We start from the raw sequence: 26,545 nt of genomic DNA, 5'->3' as shown, positions 1-26,545 counted from the left end.
TCAAGGCATATTTATTTGCATTTTGTCAGTTCTTTCAATACACATCATTATACTAGGGGTTCACTGTGCAAATTTATGACCTTGCTCCGGAGAATTTTTAATTTGTGGGAATCGGCCTTGTCGACCTCTTCCAACACTCATCGTTTTCGGACCCCCAAATCTGCGTGACGGCAGTCCTAAGTCTGCTTGTTTTTCGTTTTCACAGCGATAAGTCATTTTTTCAGCCAATTAATAGGTTGGCCTTTAGCATATTCGATATCGTCTTCAGCTTGGTCCTAATATTGCCTTTTGAGCATGTTCGATAAGCCGATTAAAACATCGTAACAGGCTACTAACAGCACACAAATGTACGAAAGTTCAACAAATCCAAATAGACCAATGCGGCTTCACGCGCTCTACCATCCTCACTATATCATCCCGTGATTTTTGCATCTGCTAAATGTTTTGTATTCCAGATGGGCACCATGCGATTGCTCTTGCACGCGAACATAACTGGGAGGCTCTTCATCGCGTGACACTCTTTGAAGTTTGACTCCCAACTTCAACTACATATGCACGAAATGGCGACCGAAAGAGATCCGTTGATCTCAAATGGAACACAAGATCATCGTCCGCCTGGCCCTCGAGACATTTCAAGGTCGACGTGTTACGAAATTTTGGTTGGTCTGTGGTCTAGGTGCCCAACCTACAATTAGATCCAAAGTCGGCGAGTGGTTCATCAACCGTTTGAAATACATCCCTCTTCGACGCTGTACTTCAGGTATCCGAGTTATAGTATTCAGCACTTACTCTTCCGGGCGAGCAGAATCGAAGCACTCGAGTGCTACCGATCGTCCATCTCCTCTTCTTGTTCTCGTTCTCCTCCTTCTCTTCTTCCCTTCTCCTGCTCTCATCCATCGTCCGTATTCGTCTGAGCCACATCAGCAGTTGCTGACGTGTGCTGGGCGTTTGCGCATGGTGTTCATGGTCTTGGGAACAGCATGGTGGAGCTCAGACATCGATTACACGCAATTCAGCATGTGGGCCGCGGCTTGCATGGGCCTAAGCCCCAGCTTTGGGCTGGCTTGGGCTCACGGCTCAGGCTTGAAATCTAGTGAACCTAACCCCCCCCCCCAAGCCGAGCCTAAGCCGGGCCGGAACATCACTAATTTAAAATTGTATCATGACATCGAGATCGAGCTCAGAGTTTGACTGTATTTCATCGAGACCAAGTTCTGAGTAGCTAATTGGATACTTTATGAAGTAGTTTTGTGTATTCATATTGACGTAGTATCATTTTCGATTATTGCACAGCATGATGTTCATGTCAGGTGACTGACAGATTATCTGCCATCCAACATGACCTTGCTCCGCAAGGTAACAGATTACAGACCTGCTTAGTTTGAGAGAAATATATTTTGACTCTGGCAACCACCTGGGATTCACTTATGAATGAATTCATTGGGAGTGCATTCAACTGGTCTTAGCCAAGCAGTTGATACAACACAATCTAAATCTGTTTCTGTGGGTTCAAAACCTGCTAAAGATAAAATTGCAAGTGATCATCAGAGTCAAAATCTGTTTCTCTTCAGACTGCACAGGTTTCAAACCTACCAATGATAACTTTTATTTTATTTTATGAAAATGCACCTTGACGGTTTGAAACCCATTGAATGCTGCATTTTTTCTATTAGAAGATGATGTCTTGAATATTGAATCGTAGACACTCTCTCAGACACTGATCTTCATTAGTTTTAGTCAAGTTGCCACCAGAGTCAAAATCTGTTTCTCTTGAACCGTGCAGATCATAACATTTTCTCATAGATAGTTTTCTCAAAAACTCATTTAAAGATGGTCTTAGCCACATCATTGAAACATGTCAGATGACACACTTTTTTTCATATTGCAACATGCTCAATTGAATATGCTAACATTCATATTGTTGGCTCTCATATCCTCACCCTGCACACTTCATAGTATCCCTCCACTCAGTTCGCTTCCTTGCAGCAGTCAGATCCTGATGGGTGTGAGGTCAAAATTCTGAGAGTGAGAAACAGTGTCCAATGCCAAAGCGTTGGATCTGAGGTTTTTGGGTTTTTGGTTTAGAATAAATAAAACATGTTATCATTGGTAGGTTTCAAACCTGCACAGTTCAAGAGAAACAGATTTTGACTCTGGTGACAACTCAACTAAGACCAATGAAGATCAACATTTGAGATGCTGTCTTTGAGCAGATATTCAAGACATGTTCTAATACAAAAAATGCATCACTCAACAGGTTTCAAACCTATAGACTTCAATGGAAACAGATTTTGAATCTATTGTGGCAATGACATGGCTAACATCAGTTGAGATCAGTTTTTGAGAAAATCACTCATGAGACAATTGTTAAGATGTGTTTTCATAGAAAATAAATTTTATCATTGGCAGGTTTCAAACCTGCGCATTCCAAGAGAAACAGATTTTGACTCTGGTGATCACTTGACAATGACATCTTTAGCAGGTTTTGAACCCACACAGACAGATTTAGATTCTGTTGTATCAACTGCTTGGCTAAAACCAGTCAGATTTACTTCCAATGAACCCAATGATTCAGAAGTGAGTCCTCGAGGTACATTTATCTGCATTTTGTCTGCTTGACTAAGACCAGTGAGATGCACTTCCACTGGACCCATTCACAAGTGAATCCTCAAGGCAGTTCTTTCAATACTATGGTCACCATAATTGATTCTTAGGTCTGTTTATCTAGCAATTGCTCTGAAAAAGTGCTGATAGCAGACCACCACAGTAGGCCAATGATGTTTGTGATGTCTTTTGGATCAACAACTGGGTCATGAATGACAACCGACAATGGAAGAATCACATATGATTGGACTTAAGGAGGATGTTGGAAATTAATGTTAGAACTGACAAAATGCAGATAAACGTACCTTGAGGATTCACTTCTGAATTGGCTCAAATAATGCTTTGAGGTTTCTATAGCTTTAATCCCAATGTCATCTAGGTCAATGTAGTAGAGTCTTCTCAATGCTGTGACAGGCCAAAAACATTGAAAGAAATTTACAATCTTTGGCACACTCAAGCTCATAATGTCATTGAGAGAATATTTTGGGTTCCCAGAGGCATTTCACAACACTGGTCAACCCACCAGAGTATAGTATACTGACACAAGCTTGCATCCCCCCAGCTAGTGTTGCCACGGCTTCCGGCTCGGCTCAGCTTTTCCACGGCTCGACCGGTGGCTTTAGCCGAGACTCGGATCTCACATTACGGCGGTTCCCGCAGCTGGCTAGCTGCAAGCTGCAGCTTTGAAGCGGCTGTGTAAGCAGCTAACCGTTTAGACCATGGCCAGCGCCGCCCCACAGGATGCTGTCGATGTCATTACTCATATCACTGATGAACCTGTGCAATCCTACGGACCGTCAGCACCCCCTGAGTCTGGGTCTGGCGCTTGTCTGCCTTCAGTCACTCCTGCACCTGGAGACCCTCAGCTGATCACTGATACTGATATTGAAGACAGTGGTTATGACACTCCAATCAAACACGGCTCATCTACCATGGTTCCATTCTCTACCAACGCGCATTATCGTATCAATACAATCAATGGCCTTGGGAAAGAGGTGTTACCCTTTGCAGTGGGTCCAATGCCCGTTCAGCAATTTTTGGACGAATTCTTTCCAAGCAGCCAATTACTGGATCATGGATATACTCCTCTCACTAACCAGCCATTAGAATGTTTCGAGCAAACCATTCAGTGCACTAGTGAGGTTCCAGCATACTGTAAATTTGTATGTACCCCCCATGATATTATTGATATCCCTTATCAACTAATTTGAATTCATTTACTAGGTGCACGCCATGAGCGCATTCAACTTCGACTTATCCTTCGTCGATGTCTCTTCCAAGGGGGATATATACAACTGCAAATCAATAAAATATGACATCAAGCCCGATGTTTGCATATACCCATTGAACATCAAGACCCCCGACAGGTGTGATGTGACGAAAGCTGAGATGATGGTAGAGTTCAAATGGAACAAGGGTGATGACCCATTCTCTACATTGTCCAGTGCTTCCTTGTTTATTATGTCTTCTCAACAAGCAAGAGACACGATGGGCCAAATCACCGCATACGCCTCTGCTCAGCTAGGTGCTCAGTGGCGCACTCACACTTACCAGATCCTCATCATCAAGAACTATGCTCACCTGATAAGGTGGGATCACGAGGGATTCATTGTCACTGAGCCTATTTTCTATCGAGAGTCTCCTGCCCTTATCAATTTCTTCTGACGCTACAATGTTGCACCTCATGCAATGCACGGCCATGACGAAACCATTTCCCATGTTACATCACGTTACCTGCGTCTCATAACCACCGTCAGGCAGAAGCTCGGTTTACCATTGAATGCCCGAATCTTTCAGATCTCAATGAAAGATGCAGACGGCTCACTCAGACTTAACATACTTAGTCCCTGCTCTGGTTGCAACAGGACTCTCCCCCATAGGGCGCAATACACATGGATTCTCTGCATACAATACCAAGGGAGATTGTGTTGTGTTCTTGAAGGACACATGGTGTGTCCTTTTGCCAGACATCATTCCAGAAGGGGATGTATACAAGTGTCTGAATGAGAAGCACGTTCGACACGTTGCAACATGCCTAGCCTTTGGTGATGTTTTGGGTGGCTCGAATGCACATACCACCCAAACCGGTCACTTTAAGGATGCGCCATGGGCCCGTCCTACAGGAGCTATTCTTATAGCTCATGTTCACTATCGCCTTGTTCTTAATATTGTCGCTACCCCAATCACATCCTTCATCAGTTCTCGCCAAGTCATTGAAGTAGTGCGAGATGCTTTAATAGGTATGTGATTCTCTCCATTCTCGGGTGATGGCCTCTTATTTACTATTATCTCTAGCTCATCAGGATGCATATGAGGATTGCGACATCTTACATTGTGACCTCAGTGTAGGTAATATCATGGTGCATGAGAACGAAGGTATTCTCATAGACTGGGATCTCGCTAAATTGACTCAGGACTCGGGGCCAAGACAAATTACTAGAACTGTATGTACATTTCACTTCGGTGATGGTCATGACTCACGAACCCTAATGATGGTTGATAGGGGACATGGCAGTTCATGTCTGCTCGCCTTGTTGCCGACATGAACACACCTCACGACTTCCAGGACGACATGGAGTAACGCTATACGTGATCTTATGGATCATGTTCATCTTCACAGTATCTTGTATCAGTGATGCTCAGCGATCACACTTCTTACACACAACCCTGGACCCTGAGCAAGTTCAGGGTTCGGGGGGTTCCGGGAAGGCAAACTTCCTGCAATTGAAGTCTTCTATTACATCAACAACCCCTCTTTTCAAGGGTCGCCCGGCTCTTGATGCCCTCATGCAGCAATTGCAGAAGATGTTCTCAGCAAGATACATCCCCTCAATGAAAGAAGCAGAGGAAAATGTCAGACTTGCGAAGCTTCATCTGCATGACCCAATAGTCAAGATGGCATCGCAGGACAACTTGGTTGCGATAAAGCTAGATGGCCTTGAGGCCATGAAATCGCACAAGGGCATCATTAATATCTTCAATACTCACCTTGATTGGGAGGAAGGGTGGCTTGATGCTGATTCTCCCGATCTGCAGTGCATCCTTGTGGAGGACCACAAGGAACTCAAGGAATTTTACGTGTCGAAGACTAATTGGTGGCTTCAGTCTGACTTATGTCCTGTCAGCAAGAGGAAGTGGAACAATGATGATTCCGAAGATGAATGACTTGTCAATCTCCTGCAAGTTGCAACTGTGCCTGAGATTTATTCTCGCTGGGATCACTTATGTTTTTTCGCTGTGCTGTGTATCCTTTGCTCTTGTCTTTATTGTTGTCTCATGTATTACTTTCCCAAGGTTGTTCCATGGAATCTTATGTGTTATTACTCATGGAAGGCGCCCGCTTACAGTCTGCTTAGTCTTGATATGCGATACCTGATGATTCAATCACAATTGACCTTGCTAACGATATCTCACAACACGATCTTTTTCTATCTTACTACACTTATAATTATATTTCACAGCAGTCTGTCCTCGAGGCCACCCAGAACCAACTTTGCCGAGCCCTGGCCCCTGGAACCCTGACTCCCTGACTAGTGGCTAACATTTAAATGTGAGGGTGAGTTCGCATCAACTCAAAGTTCAAACTTCATCGACTAACTTAATGTCGAGGAAGCTCAAATGACCACCCCCTGCATCTGAGGAACTTGCACCAAGCCTAACTGATGACAATGCAGAACTAGGGCGCAGCCGTAGAGTTCCTCGGCCGAAGATTGCTGCAGATGGGTCTGTTGTTGGTGCTCCTCGTCATAATCCCCACAAAGATCCTCAACAGGCTCGCCTCCTGGACACAGCCGCACCTGTACATGCTCTTGAACCCATCATAGAGAACCTTGAGCCTGTCCTTGAGCCTGTCCTTGATACTGTTGTTATACCAGCCAAGCTGAATGACCCAAAACCTCTAACCACACGTGCATCAGCACCTGCTACACCACAGCTGGCGTGTGCGCATCCTGTTGTGAGGAAGTGAACTCGCCAAGTCAGACAAGATTCGCTTTCTCTAGCGCCACCAGAGACCTTAAGCAAATCAGACTTTCAACCATCAACTGATGATGATGCCAAGGACAACAATATTTCTTCAAGCTCTGAATCCTTTGACGGCTCTGACGAGTCAGACCTTGAAGAATTGGAGGTTACAGAGCCATCTGGGGGAGGACGGCTTCCAAGAAAGTCTAGAGGCGCAACTGATATCAATCATTTTTTCGAACGTACTTCTGAAAAGCAGACGTGCAGGTTGTGCATGTAAGTATTCTTTGCCTTTCCGATAATTAAATTGACACTATCCTTCAGGAAGAAAAAGAAGACACCTGAGAAGAGCTACAGTTATGGCCCGAGGACATCGACCAGCGTTCTCAGAGGCCACCTTGATGCTCTCCACTCAAAAGCATACCTTCAGTTCTGCGCCAAGCATCAGCTTGAGAACCAAATTATGCGCACAAGGACCCAGGCTGGAACTACCAGTGGTACCAATGCCCAAACAACAGAATCCTCCCAGTTGGACCCATCCATTGATCATTTCAATCATCAAGAATTCCATGCCCGTCTCATTCGTTTTATAGTTGCAGATGATCAAGTAAGTGTCTACATTTTGTAATATTTCATTATGTTGATTGCATCCAATGTAGTCTATTAACGTCGTCGAGTGTGCCAAATTTCGACAACTCCTACTCTTGTTGCGCAAGGACTTGAAAGAATGTGACATCCCCAAGCGAACAAAGACAAGAGAACTTATCATTGTAGCATGGAAGAAGTATTTCAATGTTCTGAAGAATGATCTAAAGGTATGTGTCTCTTCTACCAAACCTCCCGAGTCCTACTGATCTATTGTATGTAGGCTGCACTAGGCAAGATCTCAGTGACAACAGATCTGTGGTTGGACAAACATCGACGCCCATACCTGTGTTTGACTGCACATTGGATTGCGCGCGAGGTGTCCCGCCTCGTTCTGAAAGCTGCTTTGATCGCTTTCCATCGTGTGCAGGGGCGTCATACTGGAGAAAACTTGGCTAATATTATTGTCCGCTTGCTTGATAGGGCCGAAATCACAGCCAGGGTATACATCCTTGATGTATTATACGTTCCTGCTGACTTCCTCCCAGATTGGGCACTTCACCATGGATAACGCCAATAACAATGATACCATGATGACCAATCTTGAGATCTTGCTAGAAGAATGTGACATCTCTTTTGATGCTCTCTCCTGCAGAATTCATTGTTTCCCTCACATCCTTAACCTCTGTGTTGGCCATGTCATCAAGAGTCTTACGAACTTGGATCTGCCCGAAGATGATGATTGGATCACTACGCTTCCCCAGAACCTTTCCGAGTCACACACTTATGAGTAAGCCCTCAAACATGATCCTATCGCACTTGGTTGCAATATTGTCCAAGTGCTTCGTGCATCTGGTATGCGCAGAGATGCCTTCGAGGCTATCACCATGGAAGGCAATGAGCAGTCATGGTGGACATACACAACAAAGGAGGGATGGACGGAGTCATGTGAACTTTCTGTTCTGCAGTTGCTTCAGGATTCGAGAACACATTGGGACTCCGTTTACTTTATGGTACGACACCTCCGATATCTACAGCAGGTAATGTGTTGGAATGTTTTTGTTATCATCAACTCAACCCATTATTAGCCTATCAATTACTTTCTTGAGCGCCCTAATAACAAGGAGTTATGAAGGCACAAACTCTCGACAACAGAGTGGCTTGTACTTCGTGATTGTGAAGTTATGCTGATGGTAAGCTCTATCAAATGAACTGAATGGTTAATAGTGATGCGCAATACTATTTTACATCCAGGTTCCTCATATCGCACTTCAGTCCATGCCGTCAGAACGATTGCCAGTCTTATGCGGCACTATCATCATCTTCGAACAATTCATTGCGAAGTGGAAGTCTCTTCAGAATAGCCAACCCCGTCTGAAGCCATTCTTGGACATTGGGTTACAATGGGCTCAGAAGTATTATGATCGTATGCAATCAGACACGTATATCATAGCAATGGGTATGTGATTTTTACTTTGTCTTCCTTACTCTTATAATTAATGCATTTCATTAGTTCTTAACCCAGCATATTGGATGAGTTGGATCAAGAAACATTGGTCACATGAGGGATCTGACAAAGCAATACAAGTAATCAAATCAAAGGTATTTCGAGCACATCTGACCTGGCATTGTTTCTAACGCCCTGCAGATGCATGATATCACGCCCCGCTCCAGGGGACAGGAATGTCGTGCAAAGTCACCTGTCAAGGTCATTGCAAGGGCCTGCAAGCCTTTGTCATTGTTTGAGACCATCGGGGAAGAATATGGACTTGAGGATGACATGCTTGTATGTAATCTTCATGGTGGAGAGGACAAAACCGTCAATCAGGAATTTGACATATATTTCAATGGAACGACATTACCAATCGGCACTGATATATTGCAATTTTGGCTGGTATGTTGTCACTTGGAGGGCTATTTATCTTATGGTATTAATTTATACGTATCTCTTATAGATGAACGAGTTCACATTTCCGATTCTTTTCTCGATTGCCATGGATTACCTTCCTATACAGGCTTCTGCAGTTCTGTCTGAACGCATATTCTCTTCCAGTGGAGAGACCGACACAAACAAGCGCAACCGCATCAACCCTGCACTTATGGAGGCTCTTCAAATGCTGAAGTTTTTCTACAAGAAGTCTCGCCTTAATTTTACAGAGGGATTAGTACTTGACGAGCGAGCATTTGAGGAAGCTGACACTGACATGGACTTGCTCTCTGTACTCATGGAAGCACAGGGAAAAGATAGCATCAAGAAGTTGGACAATCTTTTCCATCTCTTGGCAAAGGATGACGAAGACGATGCTCTCGATCAGAATGTCATTGAGTTGTCTGAAGGCAGCGACCCCGAGGATGAGTGTTGATTAGGTATCTCGTTATATCTGACAATCTACTATTTATTTCAGACTGGACTGTGCTGGATCCATTATTGATGATCTATGTTGTACCTACTAGTACTACTGCAGTGCTACCTAGTACCTACTCATGTTTTGAAGTTCGAACTAAGTTTATTCTGGCCTTGTTACAAGCCTACAGTGATCACACTATGATGAACACATGATTCTATTGCATTGTTACTGCATGTTGTGTACTGTCAGTGTACACTCTTTCTCGTCAACTACTGTACTATTAGGGATGAAAGCTCCAAACACACCTCTATCTTTCTCAAAGCCCAACATTGTAGCCAAGGGAGCAGGATTAGAGCCTTTTCAGATTGATGGGAGGTTCAGGCTGGGTGCAGAAATCAGGTCTGGATCACATAGTGAGTCCTGCTTGTTGTACGGGTAATATAATTTGATTCAAGTGTTATAGGTCATGTGTTCATCGCCAAGGATATTTTTACTGGCCAGAAGGTCATAGCAAAGCTAGAATGTTCGAAACCAAGAATACTAGAGCAGGAGTATGCCACGTACTTGGCTCTTGCTGGTGGAAACAGTATTCCGCATATTCACTGGTTCAGATCAGACTCTGGACATCACGTAATTATAATGGAATGCCTTGGTCCCTCACTCGAGATGTATTTCAATGCCTGCAACAAAAGATTGGACTTACAGACGGTAATTTCATTTGCAAAGCAGCTGGTGCATAGGCAACTTTACTGGTCTATAGTATTTGGTATCCACAGCTAACTTGAAAATATAATAGATTTCGTGCATTGAATATATTCACTTGCATGGTTACATCCATTGTGATATTAAACCCTCCAATATCGTTCTTGGCAGAGAAATAGATGAGGTTGAGAGCATCAAGCTTTATATCATCGACTTCAGCGTTGCACGACTGTTCCGTGACTCGAATCATCGTCACATACAATTCAAAAACGACCAACACTTTGTTGGAAATCTACAATTCGCATCCATCAATGCTCATCGAGGTGTGGAGCAGAGTCGGTGCGATGATATCGAGTCACTTGCTTATGTTCTTGTGTATTTGATATGTGGTGATCTCCCTTGGGCTCCACTCGATTCAGAAGATGTGTACCCCTGCAACAGTTCAAGTTGTATTTTGCAGTCGAAAATCCAGACCTCTCCCAAAACACTCTGTTCTGGACTTCCCTCAGGATTCACCACCATGCTCACTTATGCTCGCGGTCTTCAGTTCAGCGAGAAACCAGATTATCCCTACCTTCGTCAACTTCTGTAGAGTCCTTATCTTTTGTATGCATTCAAGACTCAAGAGCTCCCTTTCCACTCTCTGTGTCTGTCATGACAGAATTTGTTTGCTTATTTCTGTCATTTTACTACTCAGATTTGGCTTCCCTAATACTCGGGTCATGCTGCTTCCTGCCGAACCTGTAAATAGCCACTTGCAAGCCACTTTGGAACCGAGCCGGCGCTTAGCCATGGTTCTACCAGTTCGGCTAGCCGTTTATAGGATAAGCTGTGGCTTATTAAGCCAAGCTGCAGCTGCGGCAACACTACCCCTAGCCCTTTGCACCATCCATAATTTTATTCGCATTCACAATCTGACAAAAATAGAATAGAAGACTTTGCTGATGAAGATTTCATTGACCATGATCCAGGCGAGTCTTGAGGTGACCTTGCAGAAGGACCAGCTGACCATGAAGAGAGGCAGCAGGCACAGACAAAACATGGATCATTCAGCAGGTTTTGAACATGCACAGTCCAGGAGAAACAGACTTTAATTCTGTTGTGACAACCACTTGGCAAAGAATGATTATATAGGTTTCAAGCCTGCTGTAAGAATACACAGAAATAGAATAGAAATGTGCACTGACAAACCAAAACATATATGGAATAGACAGACAGAGGACAATTGATGGAGCCAAAGGTGCACAGACTGATGCACAAAAGAAAGTGCTTGTGCTAGTGAGTGTGGGCTGAAATGTCAGATGCACCAAATGAAATATGAGTCAAAATGTGCTATGGGAGTGCTTGGAATGATACAGTGGTAGTGCACTGTAGGAAGCTAAGTTACAAAAACCAGAAACAGGTGCATATGCCTCACTAAACATGCTTCCGCAAGGCAGAGCCAAAGTGCTTGTGAAGAGAGTATGTAAATATATGTAACTTGGTGGGCAATGGCATGGATGAAGACCACTGTATCATAAGTGCATGAATTCACTGGATTCTGAGCTTTCATATTTTTGTACTTGCATCAGGAAATGTTAGGGTGTAATTGCATAGAATAAAAATATTACCATTGGCAGGTTTGAAATCTGCAAAGTACAAGAGAAACAGATTTTGACTCTGATGATAACTTGACAAAGGCTAATGAAGATCTATGTCTGAGATACTGTCTATGAGCAGATATTCAAGGCATGTTCTTATGGAAAAAATGCGACATTCAACAGGTTTCAAACCTGTTGCACTCCAATAGAAACAGATGTTGATTCCGTTGGGATAACCACTTGGCTAGGGTGATGAGGTGACGCTTCCAAGTCTTCATGGGTCTTCACTGGCAGATGCGGAGCATTACAACCATTGCATGCCAAGGGACTGTTGGCATTCACAGCAAGCCTTACATTGTTGAGCTCCTTGGAACTCTCATCTAGGGGATCAGCACATTGCACCTCCAGATGGGTAAGTCGAGTTTACCACAAGTTCAAGTTGATACTACCGTGACTAACACACCCTTGTAGTTTGGTATGATGTTCTGAGTGCTGTGGCATATCAGCTATGCAGCTGTACCAGTAATGGTGATCTGCATTCCAAAGTAGCCACATGTTCAACGCGTTGGCCAGCTCTTGGACGTGCAGAAGTGCCTCATTATGTTGATCTGTATTAAACAGTGTGACAGCATGAAAACAACAATGGAGCATGGAGTATGTAAGAATCATTAAACCTACCTTGATCAAGAGAAGGAGATGATTGGCATTCAAATCTCTGTTTGTGAACATAGACGCAAGATCAAATGCTCTGATCGTGTCCCAGACCTGCTTTTTCCTGCCAAGGGCAATGCCCTTAGAGATATAGCCTGTTAGCGAGGGTAATACTAAGGGACTGTGTCATGATCTAAATCAGCTTTCGTTATGCAAGCAAATATGGGTCAGTCAGTCTAACCTTGGAAGCATCATCAAGCGCACAGCCCCAGTCATGCTTTTGCGCCATGACAAATGAGTGATTGGTGTACGAGTTATAGCTTAGTTGTCGGTCCAGGAAGGTGAGATGAAGTGGGAGATGGCAACTGTGTAGAATTGTTGTGTTCGAACGACTTGCGCACTAAGGTTTTCTGGAGGTGGTGCTAAATGAAGGCACTGATAAACTACCACTCCATGGGATGGTAAGTTGAGTAAGGACAAGATGGTTGCAGGCCATGATAAAGAAACCTGAGTGAACAAGGGAGAATACTGCGAAACAGGCAAGCAAGTCATATGAAATGGTGAAGTCTAGTGTCCGATACCGGTTCCTTCCGAGTGTTACTCACATGTTTCTGAGTGGTGCAGGCCACACCCAAGTGGCAAATTCCGTACAGTGTGTACAATGTTAATGATCAATCACCATGACGGCTCAGTGCTCAGCTCTGAGATTTGAGCACTGAGCGCCCTGTGTTATGCTGTGAAACCTCACTCTCATGGTCACTCCAGAGCAGACCCGAGCACCATCACATCCACTACAAGATCTTACTCATGAGCTCCAGCACAAGGTAATTTGTGATAACAAGAAGAGCAGGAGGAAAAGTTCATGCACAGAGTGTACAGCAGATGACGAAGATGCAGCCATGTGAGGATGGAGGTCTTCACAGTGAGGGTCCAAGAGATCTTCTAAAACCTCTGGAGGAATAGGGAGGGAGACTCTTTGGAGAAGGTGGTCTCAGAGACCACTTTCCCATAACATAGAAACCAGGTCTTACAGACTGTGGGAATGAGGGAAATCCTTGTTGGTAGTTTTTGCAGCCTGAACTTTTGCAGCTCAGAAAGATGCAGACATGTTAATCTGTAAACATGAGAAAATGTATGTTCTCCAGTTGCACTTGATGATGCCAAGCACTCAACTGGATGGTTGCTTCTCTGCAGGAGCTTTTGAGGGCGAAGAGCCATCCATCATGAGGTTGTCGGCCCTCTTCCTCTGAGTCTTCTCAGATGATATAACTCTAGAATGTGTGAGTCAGAGCAATCTAACAGGTTGGGTGAGAGTTGTTACCTTTCCTGTCCCTGGAGAACTAAACATACTGTCAGGTCATCATTCATCTTCACTGGGTGTGACAGTGGCAGTGACACACTCATCCCTAAATTAAGGATACCCCCCTCGTCAGTGCATCAACAACTGCATCCACCTGGCTCGGATCAAGGCAGCTACCTCACCGCAGCTCAGCACATGCATTGTCAATGGATTGATAATCTGTTACTGAGTGTTACAAGTAACATCATCACAGGGTCCTCCCTATCATTTTCTTGTCATCCTCGCCAGCATATGCCGGCTCATTTTCCTTTACCAACTATCTGTAACTAGATCCTCGGACCCGTCCTCTTCCCACATACTCAACTCCTCATCCGCTACCTTATAGACTCCACACCAATATGCACACGTGCTCCCATGTTCTGATTGTCCAGGTCAAGGTCAAAGTCAAAGTCGGCAACATTGTCAACCTCAACATCCACAACATCGTCACAGGGGTTCACCTCCTCAGGTTGTAGAGACATTTCGATGGGTTTATCCCAGGCTGTGTGTGAACTTGCAAAGGCATCAAGATTTGGTAGTACATTTGTTTAGTTGTACACAATGTTACTCTGCTTGTTTGCTCAATCTGCCTGATGGTGTGCTTCTGAATGGGGACTATCAAACAACATATTCATCAGCCTTGCCCTGTGAGCTTAACCTAGAGTGCCTTCATAAGACCTATCACCCACTACTTCATCACCATCTGGTCCTTCATCCTCATGGCATATAGTATTGTGCCTCTCTTGGACAGCCTATACAAGTGTGGATTTCTTGCAAATCTCCTCAAAGTGGATGATCATATTATGAAGGATTAGGCAACACCTAACCCAATGCAGAGTGACCTGAAGATCCTTCTGGTTCTCAAGTGGGTGCCTAAGTTCCTTGAGAGACTGGAATAATCCTTTCAAAGCTGCAAACACATGTTCAACACAAACATGGACCTATGTAAATAAAAAATCAGTGAAAATTGCAAAAATCAGCAGAAAAAATTAGAAATACTCAAGAGAGGTTAATATTGAAGGATTTCTGGTCCCTGGTCAACCTCCCATTATGTGGCTTATTGAAAGGGGCAATGCACCACTTCTCAAGTGGGTAGGCACTATCTGCCCAAATCCAATGGTCCTCTGGAAGAAGAGTGTCATGCTCCTGATAAACACAAGTGGATTTGAAGGCATAAGAATCATGTGTACTGCCAGGGTTACCCAGTGAATAATAAACTATGAGGAGGTTATTGGGCAATGGCAGAACCATCAATTGCAAAAATACCATGTCTTCACTCAGGGCAGGACCTAGCCTCAACAAATTTCTGAGCATGCTCAGCATCTTCAGAGTCAGGACTAGGAAATTAGATGAATGTATCATGCAGATCAAGGAGGGCAATCATGACACAGTTGCTGCAATTGATTACTAACACCAACGTACACGTGAATTTGAAGGGCTGGCATGTCTTGCTGGATTACGACAAAATCCACCACAAGAATCCTTGAATACTGACTCATGAGTGGAATGGACAAACTTCTTGTAGCCTCAAGAGTTGCAGTGGCATCCAGTTCTATGCACCACCATTTTACTGGGCTCTCGTTCGACTCCTCCCACCCTGATGCCTATTGTGATGAGTAATATCGTTCAATCTGGCTCTTTCCTGGTTCATAGCAAGCTCCACAGTGTGTTTCAATGGTGTAGTGGGGTGCTCTGGCAGGATAGATCATGTCGGGAGTGGCAGGGGTCCTGGCGCTGGAGCAGGAGTCCTGGCTCATAGTTGGTAGTCCTGCAGCGTGTGGTAGTTGGTCCTGCATAGATAGAGTCATAGCCTCCTGCTATAAAGGTCTGGCCTTGGTTCCCCTTGTAGTCCTTCTTCCCGTTACAACAGCATTGATATAACATGTAGTGTGCAGACTACCTGAAAACCCACAAGGAGTCCACTCCTGAATGGATAAGATGATGTCAGGCTCCTGGACAACAGCGCCCCAGGTTCTGCGATTCTCATTGGACTTGGATTTACCTTTCTGCTTTGTTGTTGTGGCTTTCTCTGCATTGTCCTCATCCTCGTCTCAGCCCAACTCAGCCTCATATGTATTGCCAAGATGCTTCCTGAGATATGGACCCACTAAGGCACATAACTGACTTGCAGACAGTGATTTGAGATCAAAATAAGGGCCAGGGGGTGAAACTCCTGCTGGCCAGTCATGGATGCAAAGTCAAGTAGAGTAAAGGATGTCAAACATCCTCATCCACCTGCTGTTCAATGTTTTAGAGGGCTGACCAGCATCAGCTACTGAGAAATGTGAGTGTACCAACAGTGGAATCAAGTAATACACCAACCAAATGCTTCACTAATGATTATAGGGGCCACCATGCGATTTCTATCCCTGGCAGATTTGCTGTTATGCAAGAGTGGAGCATTGGGGACTATGGCGGGCGGGAGGAGAAAACTGAGACCCTTGCCTTCTGCTTGTGCAGCCTCCAAGTCCTTGTATCTGTAATCTATCCCATGTATATTAGTATCACATCCCCTCAAAGAAAAAGACACAAAAACACAGTCGGGAACCAGGCTTGATGTAGGTTCCAGGTCGACTCCTTACAAGTTGCCTTTGTCGCCAGTCCTGCCTCAATAAGAATCAACCCCTGATGTTTGCCAAACTCTTTTCCGATTGCAGTTACTTTGGCCATAACCCTCTTGCCAAATTCTTCTGCTTTCAATACCTCTTCTTTGGATAGTCTTCCTGCTTTATGTGTAATCCCATCCTTGTCTTCAGACGTGTCTTCTTCATCATGGCCCTCAGCATCATCACTGTGGTCAGCTGCCGCCAGTCCCTTCTGCTTTTCATTGGCAGACATTCTGAATGGCCTCACAGGATCTGCAGCGCATTCTGCTTCCTTTCATTTCTCTTCAACTGCAGGGTGTCACACGACCTTACTGGCTGGTTGAGCGATCTTGAAGACAATGATCCTGCTAAAATGGTCTATTTTTTGTGTACATGCTTCTATATGTATTAATGATATTCTTTCAGAACTTCATCCCCTGACTCAAAGATCACCTTCTTGCTTATCTCTGAGGTATTGAATATGCAGGTGATAAACATGACTTCTCTAACTCAAATCAAGATCTTGTTATCCTGGTGAACAACAAGATCCACATTGGTCTCATCACTGCGAGATGTCTGCAGATTCCACTTCGGAACTTTAGACACATCTAACACGAGCGAGACTAAATACTTTGTAGGTAGGAAGCTTGTGATTATTCTGACTAATTCTAGCTAAGGTGTCTTGAATCATTAGGCTGCTGCAGCCCTGGCAAATATTGCACCCTCAATGAGTCATCAGAGACTGGAATCACCCTAGACTCGACAGTGGGAAAAGAAGGAGAGGGCAAAGTGTGCTAGCAGGCCTTTTAGAGAGAAGCAGATGCCTCTCATCAAAGTCAGCGCGTTCTGAAATGACAGTGCGCTTGGAGGTGGGGTTATGAAGCACTGACCATCTGTCAACCAGACTTCATCTTCCAGATGAGTGGGATGAAGGTGCTCTGCTTTGAAGTTGCCATCCATGACCAGGGATCAGGCATATAGCCAACTGGGATCATCAGCATTCCTATTGCCTGGTAGGGGTGCATTGATGCTGGGCTGGGGGCAAGCTGGGAAAAAGAGGGTGGGTTCACCAGGTTTCAGCATTCTTTTCTCATAAGCAAACACATTCCATTTGAGCAGCTTCAGCTGTTGCCATTGCCGTGCACCCTCATTAATTCTCTGTAATGGTCCTATATGGAATTGAGATCAAAACAATTAAAACATACTCCCCCGTTATCCCCTTGAAGAGATCAAGGAGGCTGTGGTAGAATGTCTCCGAATCTGTGGTCATGTCGGTTTGTGAAAACACTGAGGAAGAGCTTAGAGCGAATCAGACCTTCAGTATTACATTAAAAGAATTCAGTCGTAAAAGGTGGGCATTGATGAACCTGTATTGCAATATAGGCCATTAATGCAATAGTGACTGAACTCACGCCATGGAGTCGTGCATTTCCGGATCGCGTGGCTTTTGGCTCTTTGTTGACCGAACTTGGGGATGTGAAAATGTGGGAATGCAGCCATGGTTGGAGCACCCAGCTGTGCCAGGGAAATTCATTGGAAACCCGTCACTTTCAGTGACCATTTCACAGTACATGGTCAGTCTTTGTTGGCGAAAGGTATTGGACTTTACCATTGTGAAAATCAGCATGGGCACTGATTTCAGGCTGTAGATACGACACTTGGTACTCCTCACAGAGTGACTTTGATCAACATGTGTATTTTCAAAATCCAGATTGTTGTGGTCACTCTAGCGGTTGCCTAGTCCCCCACCACATCTCCAGCTTCGCAAATGCCCTGAGGGAGGGTGACCTCCCTCAGTCCACCGTTTCCGCCAGCTGTTTTAGATGCACAAGCCTTCCAATCTGTGGAACCTTTGCTGTGCAGTTCATGGTGAGTTTGTCCCTGACGTTGGCTGTGGATGGTACATCATACAGTTTCTACCACTGGAGAAGGATGCACTCAGAAAGACAGGTGATCCACTTCGACATCGCTGGTGGTATGATGGACATTCCGCTGAATATTAGGGGAAAGCTATGCGCTCATTATTAGTTTTTTTGCGAGTGCAATAAAAATGGATACACACTTGATATAATGGATGATGCTGTTCAGCCACTTGAGGGAAATGAGCCAAGGAGCATGAGAATTTGTTGACCCAACAAGCAACCCGAGCAGGCCGGTAGCGATCATTGGACAGAGGATTTTTTTCGGTAGACCTGTACCCTAGACAGGTCCAGGAACACACTGTAAATATCATTGAGAATGGCAGACAATTAGTGCCTGAACATGCTTAGCTAATGGTGCCCCTATCAATCAACTCTCCTAACTTTTGCAGGAAGAGACAAGACGGCAAAGCGCTGTGATGCTCACTTGATTGTCAGACAGCGACTCGGTGCATGCCATGAGGAGTCATAGCACAGAATCTGTGAGATCATTACACTGACCTAGAAATGGTATCATAATGTCATCTCTAAACTATTTGAGTAGTGATGGCACACAAACTGTTGGCTTGGTCATCCAAGGCTCTTGCTTCATCACAAGTCATGCAGGGGTGGCAAGCGAGAGGGCTTTCCGAGTACTAGCCTGACTGAGAGAAAGTCCATTGCCATTCACTATGACAGCTGACTTGGACTCTGCTTTTGAAAGTCAGAGAAAATTTGACACTCTGAGAGTGAGCAATGACGCTACTATTAGTATTTCTGCAACCTACCAGTGAGAAATGGTCAAATTTCAGCCTGAGGCTTGAGTGCAGCCCAAGTGGCCTGGGGCCTGACTTGGAGTCAAGGCTGCATAGTCTGTGCATGCAAGACTAGACGAGATTAGAACAGACATAGCAAAATGTAAGTCCTAGACCAGAGAAATTAAACATGTTTTGGTGTCCGCTGCATTAGCATCTAATTAGTGATATGATGGCTTGTAAAGGTGGTATCACAGGTTGAGCACAGTGCAGAGGTCATTAAGTGTGTCATATGCCTGAGCTTCACGCAACTCCCACTCGTGTTCGAGCAAGCGGTCATCACATGGTACTCAATGGGATAGAGAGGACAGCGCTCTCGGTGCAGATGGTGAGTGACACAAGTATTGTTCAAGGTTCCCTGCATGCGAGGTTATTTCAGCATTGTGACTGGAGCATGTGCTTTTCTGTGAAACGGTGTCAGAAGCATGCAAGAAAGTAAATCAGGGTCGTGTACCTCCTGTGCTTCTCCCAAATGTTGGGCTAGATAGGACTTGTAGTCGGTCTCCTCCACAAAATATGACCACCCTGTAGACATACTAGGGTCTGTCTCATTGCTCAATACATTGTGTCTTTTTAAATGAAAGTTGACATCAATGGCCAAAAAGGTGGCGTACAACCAACTGAATCACATGAGCCCATATCTGTACTTAGAAATCTCTAATACTTACCAGTTCGCTTTTGTTGCAAGTGCCCAGCCATCGTGCAAATCCTTACCAGGCTGGGGACAAGCTGGACAGATAACGACACATTCGCCTTGCGATGTGCCATCAATGCCGCTCACTTCATGTCCATGACCGAAGTGTTTCACAATCTTAAGATGTTGCCACTCATGAACCATTTGTAAGAACACATTGTAACAGTCTTAAAGTCAAAGGTTAAGACAAGTAATCAAGTAGACAAAATGATGAAGCACCTTACCTTGCATTTTGTAAGACCTGTATTATCTGTCAGACGAACTAGTGAGTGATAGAACTCATAGGCAGATGCCTTTGACTCAAATGATAAAAGTTGGAAGTTGCACAGCAGTTGAAAGGTGGCTGCAGTTTTCAACATATGAATTCAAAGTTTCACAACCACAGAAATCCAATCCGACTTCATGGATTCCGTTTGTGTCTATTAGCACGAACTCACTGTTGAATGTGTGTCTAGGGAGAATGCAGCATTGGCCAACAGGATGCCCGAGCTGGACACGAAGGCCGAGAGCCTTCAATGACATGGCCTGGAAAAAAATACCAGTCCATTCCTGCAGATAGCTCAATATTTATATTCTGTTTTGAAATGACGACACGTACCTGTATTCAATGGGTAGGAGACCGTGAGTGATTGACCACAGTGCATGCACAACAGTACAAATGCAAATCATGGTAATCCGAGTTTCAGGTGCTATCACAGACTATGCAATAAGTGGGAAAACTTTCAAAAAGGTATTTTGTTTAGAATGGTGATGATGGTTATAAACGAAGTATATCACATGGCAGACTGCCAGTGTTAAGTCCACGTGTGTTGGCACTGCAGCACTTGGTCCAGATCCATTACCAGATGGCACAGGTGTATCACAGCGACTGATCTCCATAGAGCTAATGGTCTGTCTTCATCTTTTCGAGTTCCTCTAGAGCTGTGCAGGATCCTACTCCAGCTCAGTGTTGTCCAACTTCGTGGCAGCCTTGAAAGCCTGGCACCTCCTGCATGGCAGAGAATGGAGAATCAACCCCCAAGAGTTAAAATCCACATTAAATGGAGCAGCAATGTGCGCACCTGAGCGAAGAATTTGTTTACTGATCCTCACCCCAGTTTGCAAAATTTTGCAGCAGGTCTCATTCGCGAATGTTTATCAAGTGACCCCGAAGAGTCAGTTCACATACTTTATTGAAGTTGGAGGTGGGGGAAAGTATTAAAAGAACGACACAATGGTACTGTCAGGGATGGACTGATTCCCAAAGTACGACACGGAGAGATGGGACCATTGAAGTTGGAGTGGGGATGGGCAATGAAAGAATGACACAATGACACGACAGTACATACTGTTGTGTCAGAGATGGGACCCTTGAAGTTGGAGCCAGAGGATGGCATGCCAAGCACATTATCACGACCCAGTCCCCAACCTGTCAGGGTCGACTTCCTGACCAACGAGTAAGTAGCAAATTAGACTCAGTTGTCCATAATACCCATGCACACACAGGAATGCGATCGAGGTTGACCTTGTTGCAAATATGTGAATGTCAATCAATCCGCATGGTATATTGACATCTGACTCTATTATCTCAAAGGTCAAGCACCCTGAATGAGATCCAGGATGAACTTGAGCTGAATAATGTGAATGAGGAATGTGGTGGCCTGACTGAGAATATGTAATCATTAACCAATAAGCACGGCACATTTGGCATCTAATTATGTTGTCTCAAAGGTCATATACCCTGGACAATGAAATCAAGCTGAATAACGTGAAAAAGAATCCTGTGGTGTACATTGAAGAAAATATTGCCAAGGATATGTGAATGTCAACTCATCAGCAGCATGCACTTGACGTCAGACTTTATTTTTCTCAAAGATCAGACATGCTGGGGCACATCCTCAAAGTCCTTCAAGAATCTACTATTGCAGGAGAACATGGCAAGGATGATAGATCAAAGTTCTGGGCGAGATACAAGAGGATCTCGAATGAGTATGATAATGACCTCGTCAACCGAGCCCAAAGTGATATAACTGTTATCCTGAATTTTGTGCATTCATTTCTATATTTATCAATGCAAATCTCATGGGCGAATCAGGCTGGTCTGCTCTCAACCATCATCACTACTTTTATCATCAGAATGCAGCCCGACCCGGCAGACACTACCAATGCCCTTTTGGTGCAGCTCATAGTAATCATTGTCAACAGGAACCACTACGGCCCAATTTTCAAGAAGTTTTGCACTGAAATTTTACGATGAATGAACCACAGTATCCATCACATGATTATTAAAAATTCCCACACCGCATGTAGCGGTGCACAACTTATTAAATTCAAAGTGCGTTACGGTTTGGTCCAGACCCAAATACCAGCCACGCTTTGTGCAATCCATAGCTACATTTGTGTGCACGACCCTAGTGAGGGTATGCCCCCTGTCAATAATGGAGATGGAGACAAAATTTTGGAGGAGGACCCTGACCTTGACATAGCTGCTGATGAGGAGGCTGTTGCTATCAAAGAAGACAACAAGGGTGACTTTTGTCAAGGCACTGAAATGCATGATCGCATTGCTGAGGCAATGTGGACTCAATATCAATGTGTCGTATTGGAACATGGCTTAGAAGGACTTGATCCTGTAGAGGATGAGGAGGATGAGCTTGAGGGTAGCGCTGCTGATGTCGACAAGCAGCCCTGGTAAAACTACTGAGCAAATACAATCGCAAGGTCGTCCCGCCTCCATATTCATATTTTTATCTGAACCTTTATTCCTTCAAGTTGTACTACCATTCCTTGGGCAATATGTACCATACCCTGATAGATCTTCATACCTACGCACTGTAGAATCATTTTTTGTTTTACCTCCTGTCCAATCAGGACAGAGCATAATAGAGAAAATAAGAGTACTTACCAAAATAGATTGGTTGCTGGGCTAGGAGCCTCATCAGGAACACAGAATGGCCATGCACAAACCACGCAATAATCAACTTGATAATAGCCTGAGTCATACTCTAAAGCCTCTGTCCATGACTCCACAACCTGGACATACTGAAGGACAATCACTAGTCTCAGCATTTAGCAATAGCTTGCAGCGACCACTCTTCTTTGTACCCAAGTTTAAGTCCAGGATGAACCCATAGTTTTCTGATGGAAATGACTCCAACCACATGCCTTCCGCACGGGCCAATTAGCCTTGTGTTTGCTGAAGTACCATGAGATCACAGTGAACTGCAGACCCCTGCAATGGCATAGACATTGATAATTGCACAACACTATGCAAGCACAGTGTCATGCACCACAATATCAGTCAAGTCTCACCTAAATTCAATGTCATCTTGCCTAGGTCATTCACAACTTCTGCTTTTGGGGGCGTTCTGCAGCTAGCACGCTAGTCATAGTCCATTTCAACATCTTATGTGGTTGATCTGAATCAGACATGCTATGCTTGCTTTATTATTTTTACCACAGGCAGAATTTGAAAGAACCATTTCTGTTTCAGACTGGATCTGGTCCACTTGATGTATAATATTTGGAGCAGAAGGAGCTTTTCCGTGAGCATGAAGACCACCATAAATGACTGTGAAATCATGGTAAGCCAACATTATAATATCAGCAGTTCCCAGACACTTTTGAAGCTGAAGTCATGCAGAAGGCCTTTCTTGTTCAACTGCACTCATCTCAGCAATTGTCTGCAAGGCTATAATTCATAGCATTTTCAACCTTTGTTAGTTGTAGAAATTCTCAACGACATGTTTTGTGACACAATCATCAACCTCCCACAGTGTGCCAATGACGCTCTTGAACCCAGAAAACTGAAAAACAACGGCAGCCTTCAGCATGAGGGATGGGTAGATGCCGCACCACTGGAATTTCTGGTGTCCGAGTAGTCGCATGCATAATACTGGTTTGTAAATCAAATTATACTTGATTGTCCAGGCTCAGCTTCTTTTTGTTTGATTTCAAACCATTTCACCAGATCAAGGGTCTTAAGGCGCGATCAAATATACATCTCCATTATACTTATTTTGGCAATAAAAACGCTGAACAGTGGTATATCTAGCACAAACGCCCTCAACCAACTATGACTGGCACAAAGAACACTGTCCACTGACAGCTGGTTTCATTCGCAGCACTATGGGTAACGGTCCCTCTATATTTGTGCGCACACCGCAAAAGCATCTGGAGCACAATCCTAGCCTACTCCCATATTCCTGTCTAGTTTATTCTCATTGGTCTATGGCGCAATGAGTTTGACTAATGTGACAGAGCAGAAAAATGGACAGTTGCCACAAGCATCTTGCACAAATTCTCTTCCTTTTCCCCAACAATGTAGCCTAGTATATATCCAATTTGTATTACTATCCACCGCCCTTGGATCATCGCCATGGAGTCAGACACTGTCATGGTCGGATGGTTGGCCGCCGCCACATCAGAGTCCCAATTTGCCTTCTTTTGTATGGCAGCCATTTGAGAACCATATGCATTCCCTGCTACCGCAACATTCCAGTGCCTGGCCCATCAATTGCAAGCATCATGAATCTGACATATCCCAAATATATCAAAAATGGAGACAGTAGATAGTAGATAATACTACTTGCATTGAATTTGAAGCATGCATGGGCACACTCAACATACTGATACACACAGTTAGTTGGCAATGTATTCGATGCAGAACTACATATAGGTAACAAATGCACATTGTAAGTAACATGAAAATGTGCAAATGTGAAACATGGGGAAAATATGACAAATGACGCTAGAGTGAGAGGGTGTAGCAGGTGTGGGGGAGATGCAGCAGGGTCCTGATAGATGTATAGTTGGCAGTGCTGTCCAAATATGAATAAAATAATCTCGAGGGCATATTTTATTCTAACCATATTATGTTCTCAATCCGCCCCGAGATATTTAATGATAGTGTTATTTTATTCATATCGTATTCATAGGTATTTGTATCTATTCATATTTAATGGATAGAAACACCATCGAGGTACTGAATTCCATCACCAAGGCCAAGCTTCAACAATTCCTTGGTAATGACAGTGGCAGAAGCGGTCTCTGCAGTCATCGAGGAGCGTGAATCAGAAAGGGTGTGTTTGCTACTGGAAAACAAGTGTTCGATGGCAACACTGACAGCGGGTATAGTGAGGACATCACGAGCGATGCGCGACAGGATAGGAAATGTCGTCTCATGTTGCTGTGAAGACTACATCGAGACATTTTCAGTAGAAATTATATGAGAAGTGTACTCACCTTCCACCACTGAAGGGGATTGGTCATTTGTTCAGGTGGACAAGGGTAGAGACCACTTAGATAGATGTCTACCTCGTTTTGAACTGTAGAGGAACCACTGCGAGACATAGTCAAAGCTGCAATGAGGGCAGATTTTGATGGCGAGGCTGGGACTGATGTGGGAATGGTAGCGGATGTTTTTCTAATGGTGCCGTTGTCGGTCGTATAAGTCTCGTAAAGGTGTTCAAGCAAAATGTGAGCACGACAGCCAAGATTCCTAGTGGGCCATAAGTTCTGGTTGTCGAAGTATGCAACTCATATGCATGGATGCAAAACTAGTGTACATAGTATCCATTACGTTGAAATGCCCATTCCCATGAGCGATTAAAAGAGTAAAACGGCCCCTCTTCTTCATCAACATTAAAATCACAAAGGTGTGTGGCAAGAGGGCTATCCTCTGTTCCTTCTGGCACAGTCAATGGCAGGCCTGTGATTGCATTTTGAAGGTCGGCGAGAAGCTGATCAGTGCTGCGGCCGCCAGATATGGCCATGTTTTGATTTGAAGTGCGAAAGTCACAGTGTTTCTGATTCTGCTGAATTTTGGTGTGTGGGAAATTTGTAGATAAACTGTACAGTTCATGTTGTCTGCGGTCAATTTGTCTCTCTTCGTTCGTGTTCCCGGGCCACCAATCTTCAACTGTAGGTATTCAGAATATGGATAAATACAGTGACCGTAATGTATTGTATTCATAATGTATTGTAACATATTCACCCATAATCTTCATGACTAGGAATACAGGACCTATGTATTATATTCAGGGTATTCGAATATAATCCGAATAATATTCAATCATATTCAGTATTGTGGACAGCACTGATAGTTGGGTCTATGAAGCCGCAATTGAGGGTTGGGAGCAGTGGTAGTGGTGTGTTCGTGTGTTGGATGAGAGTGCTTGAAGGAAAGTGCAAACTTTGATAGTGGTTGGGATATGCAAGCAGGCACCAGTAACGTTGCAGCCACTAATGCAGGGAAAAATGATAAAAAGTATTAGATATTGCTGGCTTGTGGCGTTGTGCGTGTCCTAAAATTTCATGATTGGCATCTCACTGACACATTTGCAGGCGCGCTTTGTGCCTTCTGTCTTGAAGCCCGAATTTCTTCTCTACTCACCACTCACTACACATGGTGTTCTTGCCACACATTTGTGACATACTTGAGCTGTCAGTTTCTTTCCTAAAATGGATTAGATTTAATATAGTTGAACTTTACATGACACAGTGTCGTTACTTTATTTCAATGACCCAATGGTTGTAACATCCTTATGACACCATGGAATTGCTGAATATGAGCCTAGAACGAGGCCAAGTGCTACATCACACATACTTTGTCAGATTGCTGAAATACAAGTAGAGTGGCCATGCCTTAGCAGTTCTAAAATTTTCTAGGTAAGTGGCATCAGAAAAGAACATCAGACTTGCTATGACACATTCCAATGAATAGCCAGGCTCTTTGAGCAACTTCTGAAGATTGTCCTGAGCTTCTACATAGGTATCAGAAGCATAGAGCTCATCAAATATA

General features: G+C 44.2%; 4 protein-coding genes across 4 annotated transcripts; 1 reads left to right on the top strand and 3 right to left on the bottom strand.

The window, feature by feature from the left end:
• Positions 1-9,786: 9,786 nt before the first annotated feature.
• F5147DRAFT_589272 (kinase-like domain-containing protein) lies at positions 9,787-10,794 on the top strand (the record flags this gene model as incomplete). The annotated part of the gene is made up of 3 exons (XM_041432138.1): positions 9,787-9,913; positions 9,964-10,232; positions 10,297-10,794. The coding sequence occupies 3 exons, from the start codon at positions 9,787-9,789 to the stop codon at positions 10,792-10,794; spliced, it is 894 nt and encodes a 297-aa protein (XP_041284598.1).
• A 1,099-nt stretch (positions 10,795-11,893) lies between these two features.
• F5147DRAFT_659671 (uncharacterized protein) lies at positions 11,894-12,709 on the bottom strand (the record flags this gene model as incomplete). The annotated part of the gene is made up of 5 exons (XM_041434614.1): positions 11,894-11,911; positions 11,975-12,184; positions 12,242-12,390; positions 12,457-12,614; positions 12,675-12,709. 5 exons carry the CDS (start codon positions 12,707-12,709, stop codon positions 11,894-11,896), a joined length of 570 nt encoding a protein of 189 aa, XP_041284597.1.
• Positions 12,710-15,970: 3,261 nt separating this feature from the next.
• F5147DRAFT_782263 (uncharacterized protein) lies at positions 15,971-16,610 on the bottom strand (the record flags this gene model as incomplete). Its single annotated transcript, XM_041442741.1, has 3 exons — positions 15,971-16,044; positions 16,095-16,249; positions 16,309-16,610. 3 exons carry the CDS (start codon positions 16,608-16,610, stop codon positions 15,971-15,973), a joined length of 531 nt encoding a protein of 176 aa, XP_041284596.1.
• Positions 16,611-19,440: 2,830 nt separating this feature from the next.
• Positions 19,441-20,123, bottom strand: F5147DRAFT_589270 (uncharacterized protein; the record flags this gene model as incomplete). The annotated part of the gene is made up of 3 exons (XM_041432137.1): positions 19,441-19,690; positions 19,739-19,931; positions 20,006-20,123. 3 exons carry the CDS (start codon positions 20,121-20,123, stop codon positions 19,441-19,443), a joined length of 561 nt encoding a protein of 186 aa, XP_041284595.1.
• Between the last annotated feature and the right edge of the window lie 6,422 nt (positions 20,124-26,545).

This window comes from Suillus discolor (assembly GCF_016758755.1).
Source record: "Suillus discolor strain FC423 chromosome Unknown F5147scaffold_194, whole genome shotgun sequence".
NCBI lineage: Eukaryota > Fungi > Basidiomycota > Agaricomycetes > Boletales > Suillaceae > Suillus > Suillus discolor.
This window is presented reverse-complemented; position numbering and strand designations above follow the sequence as displayed.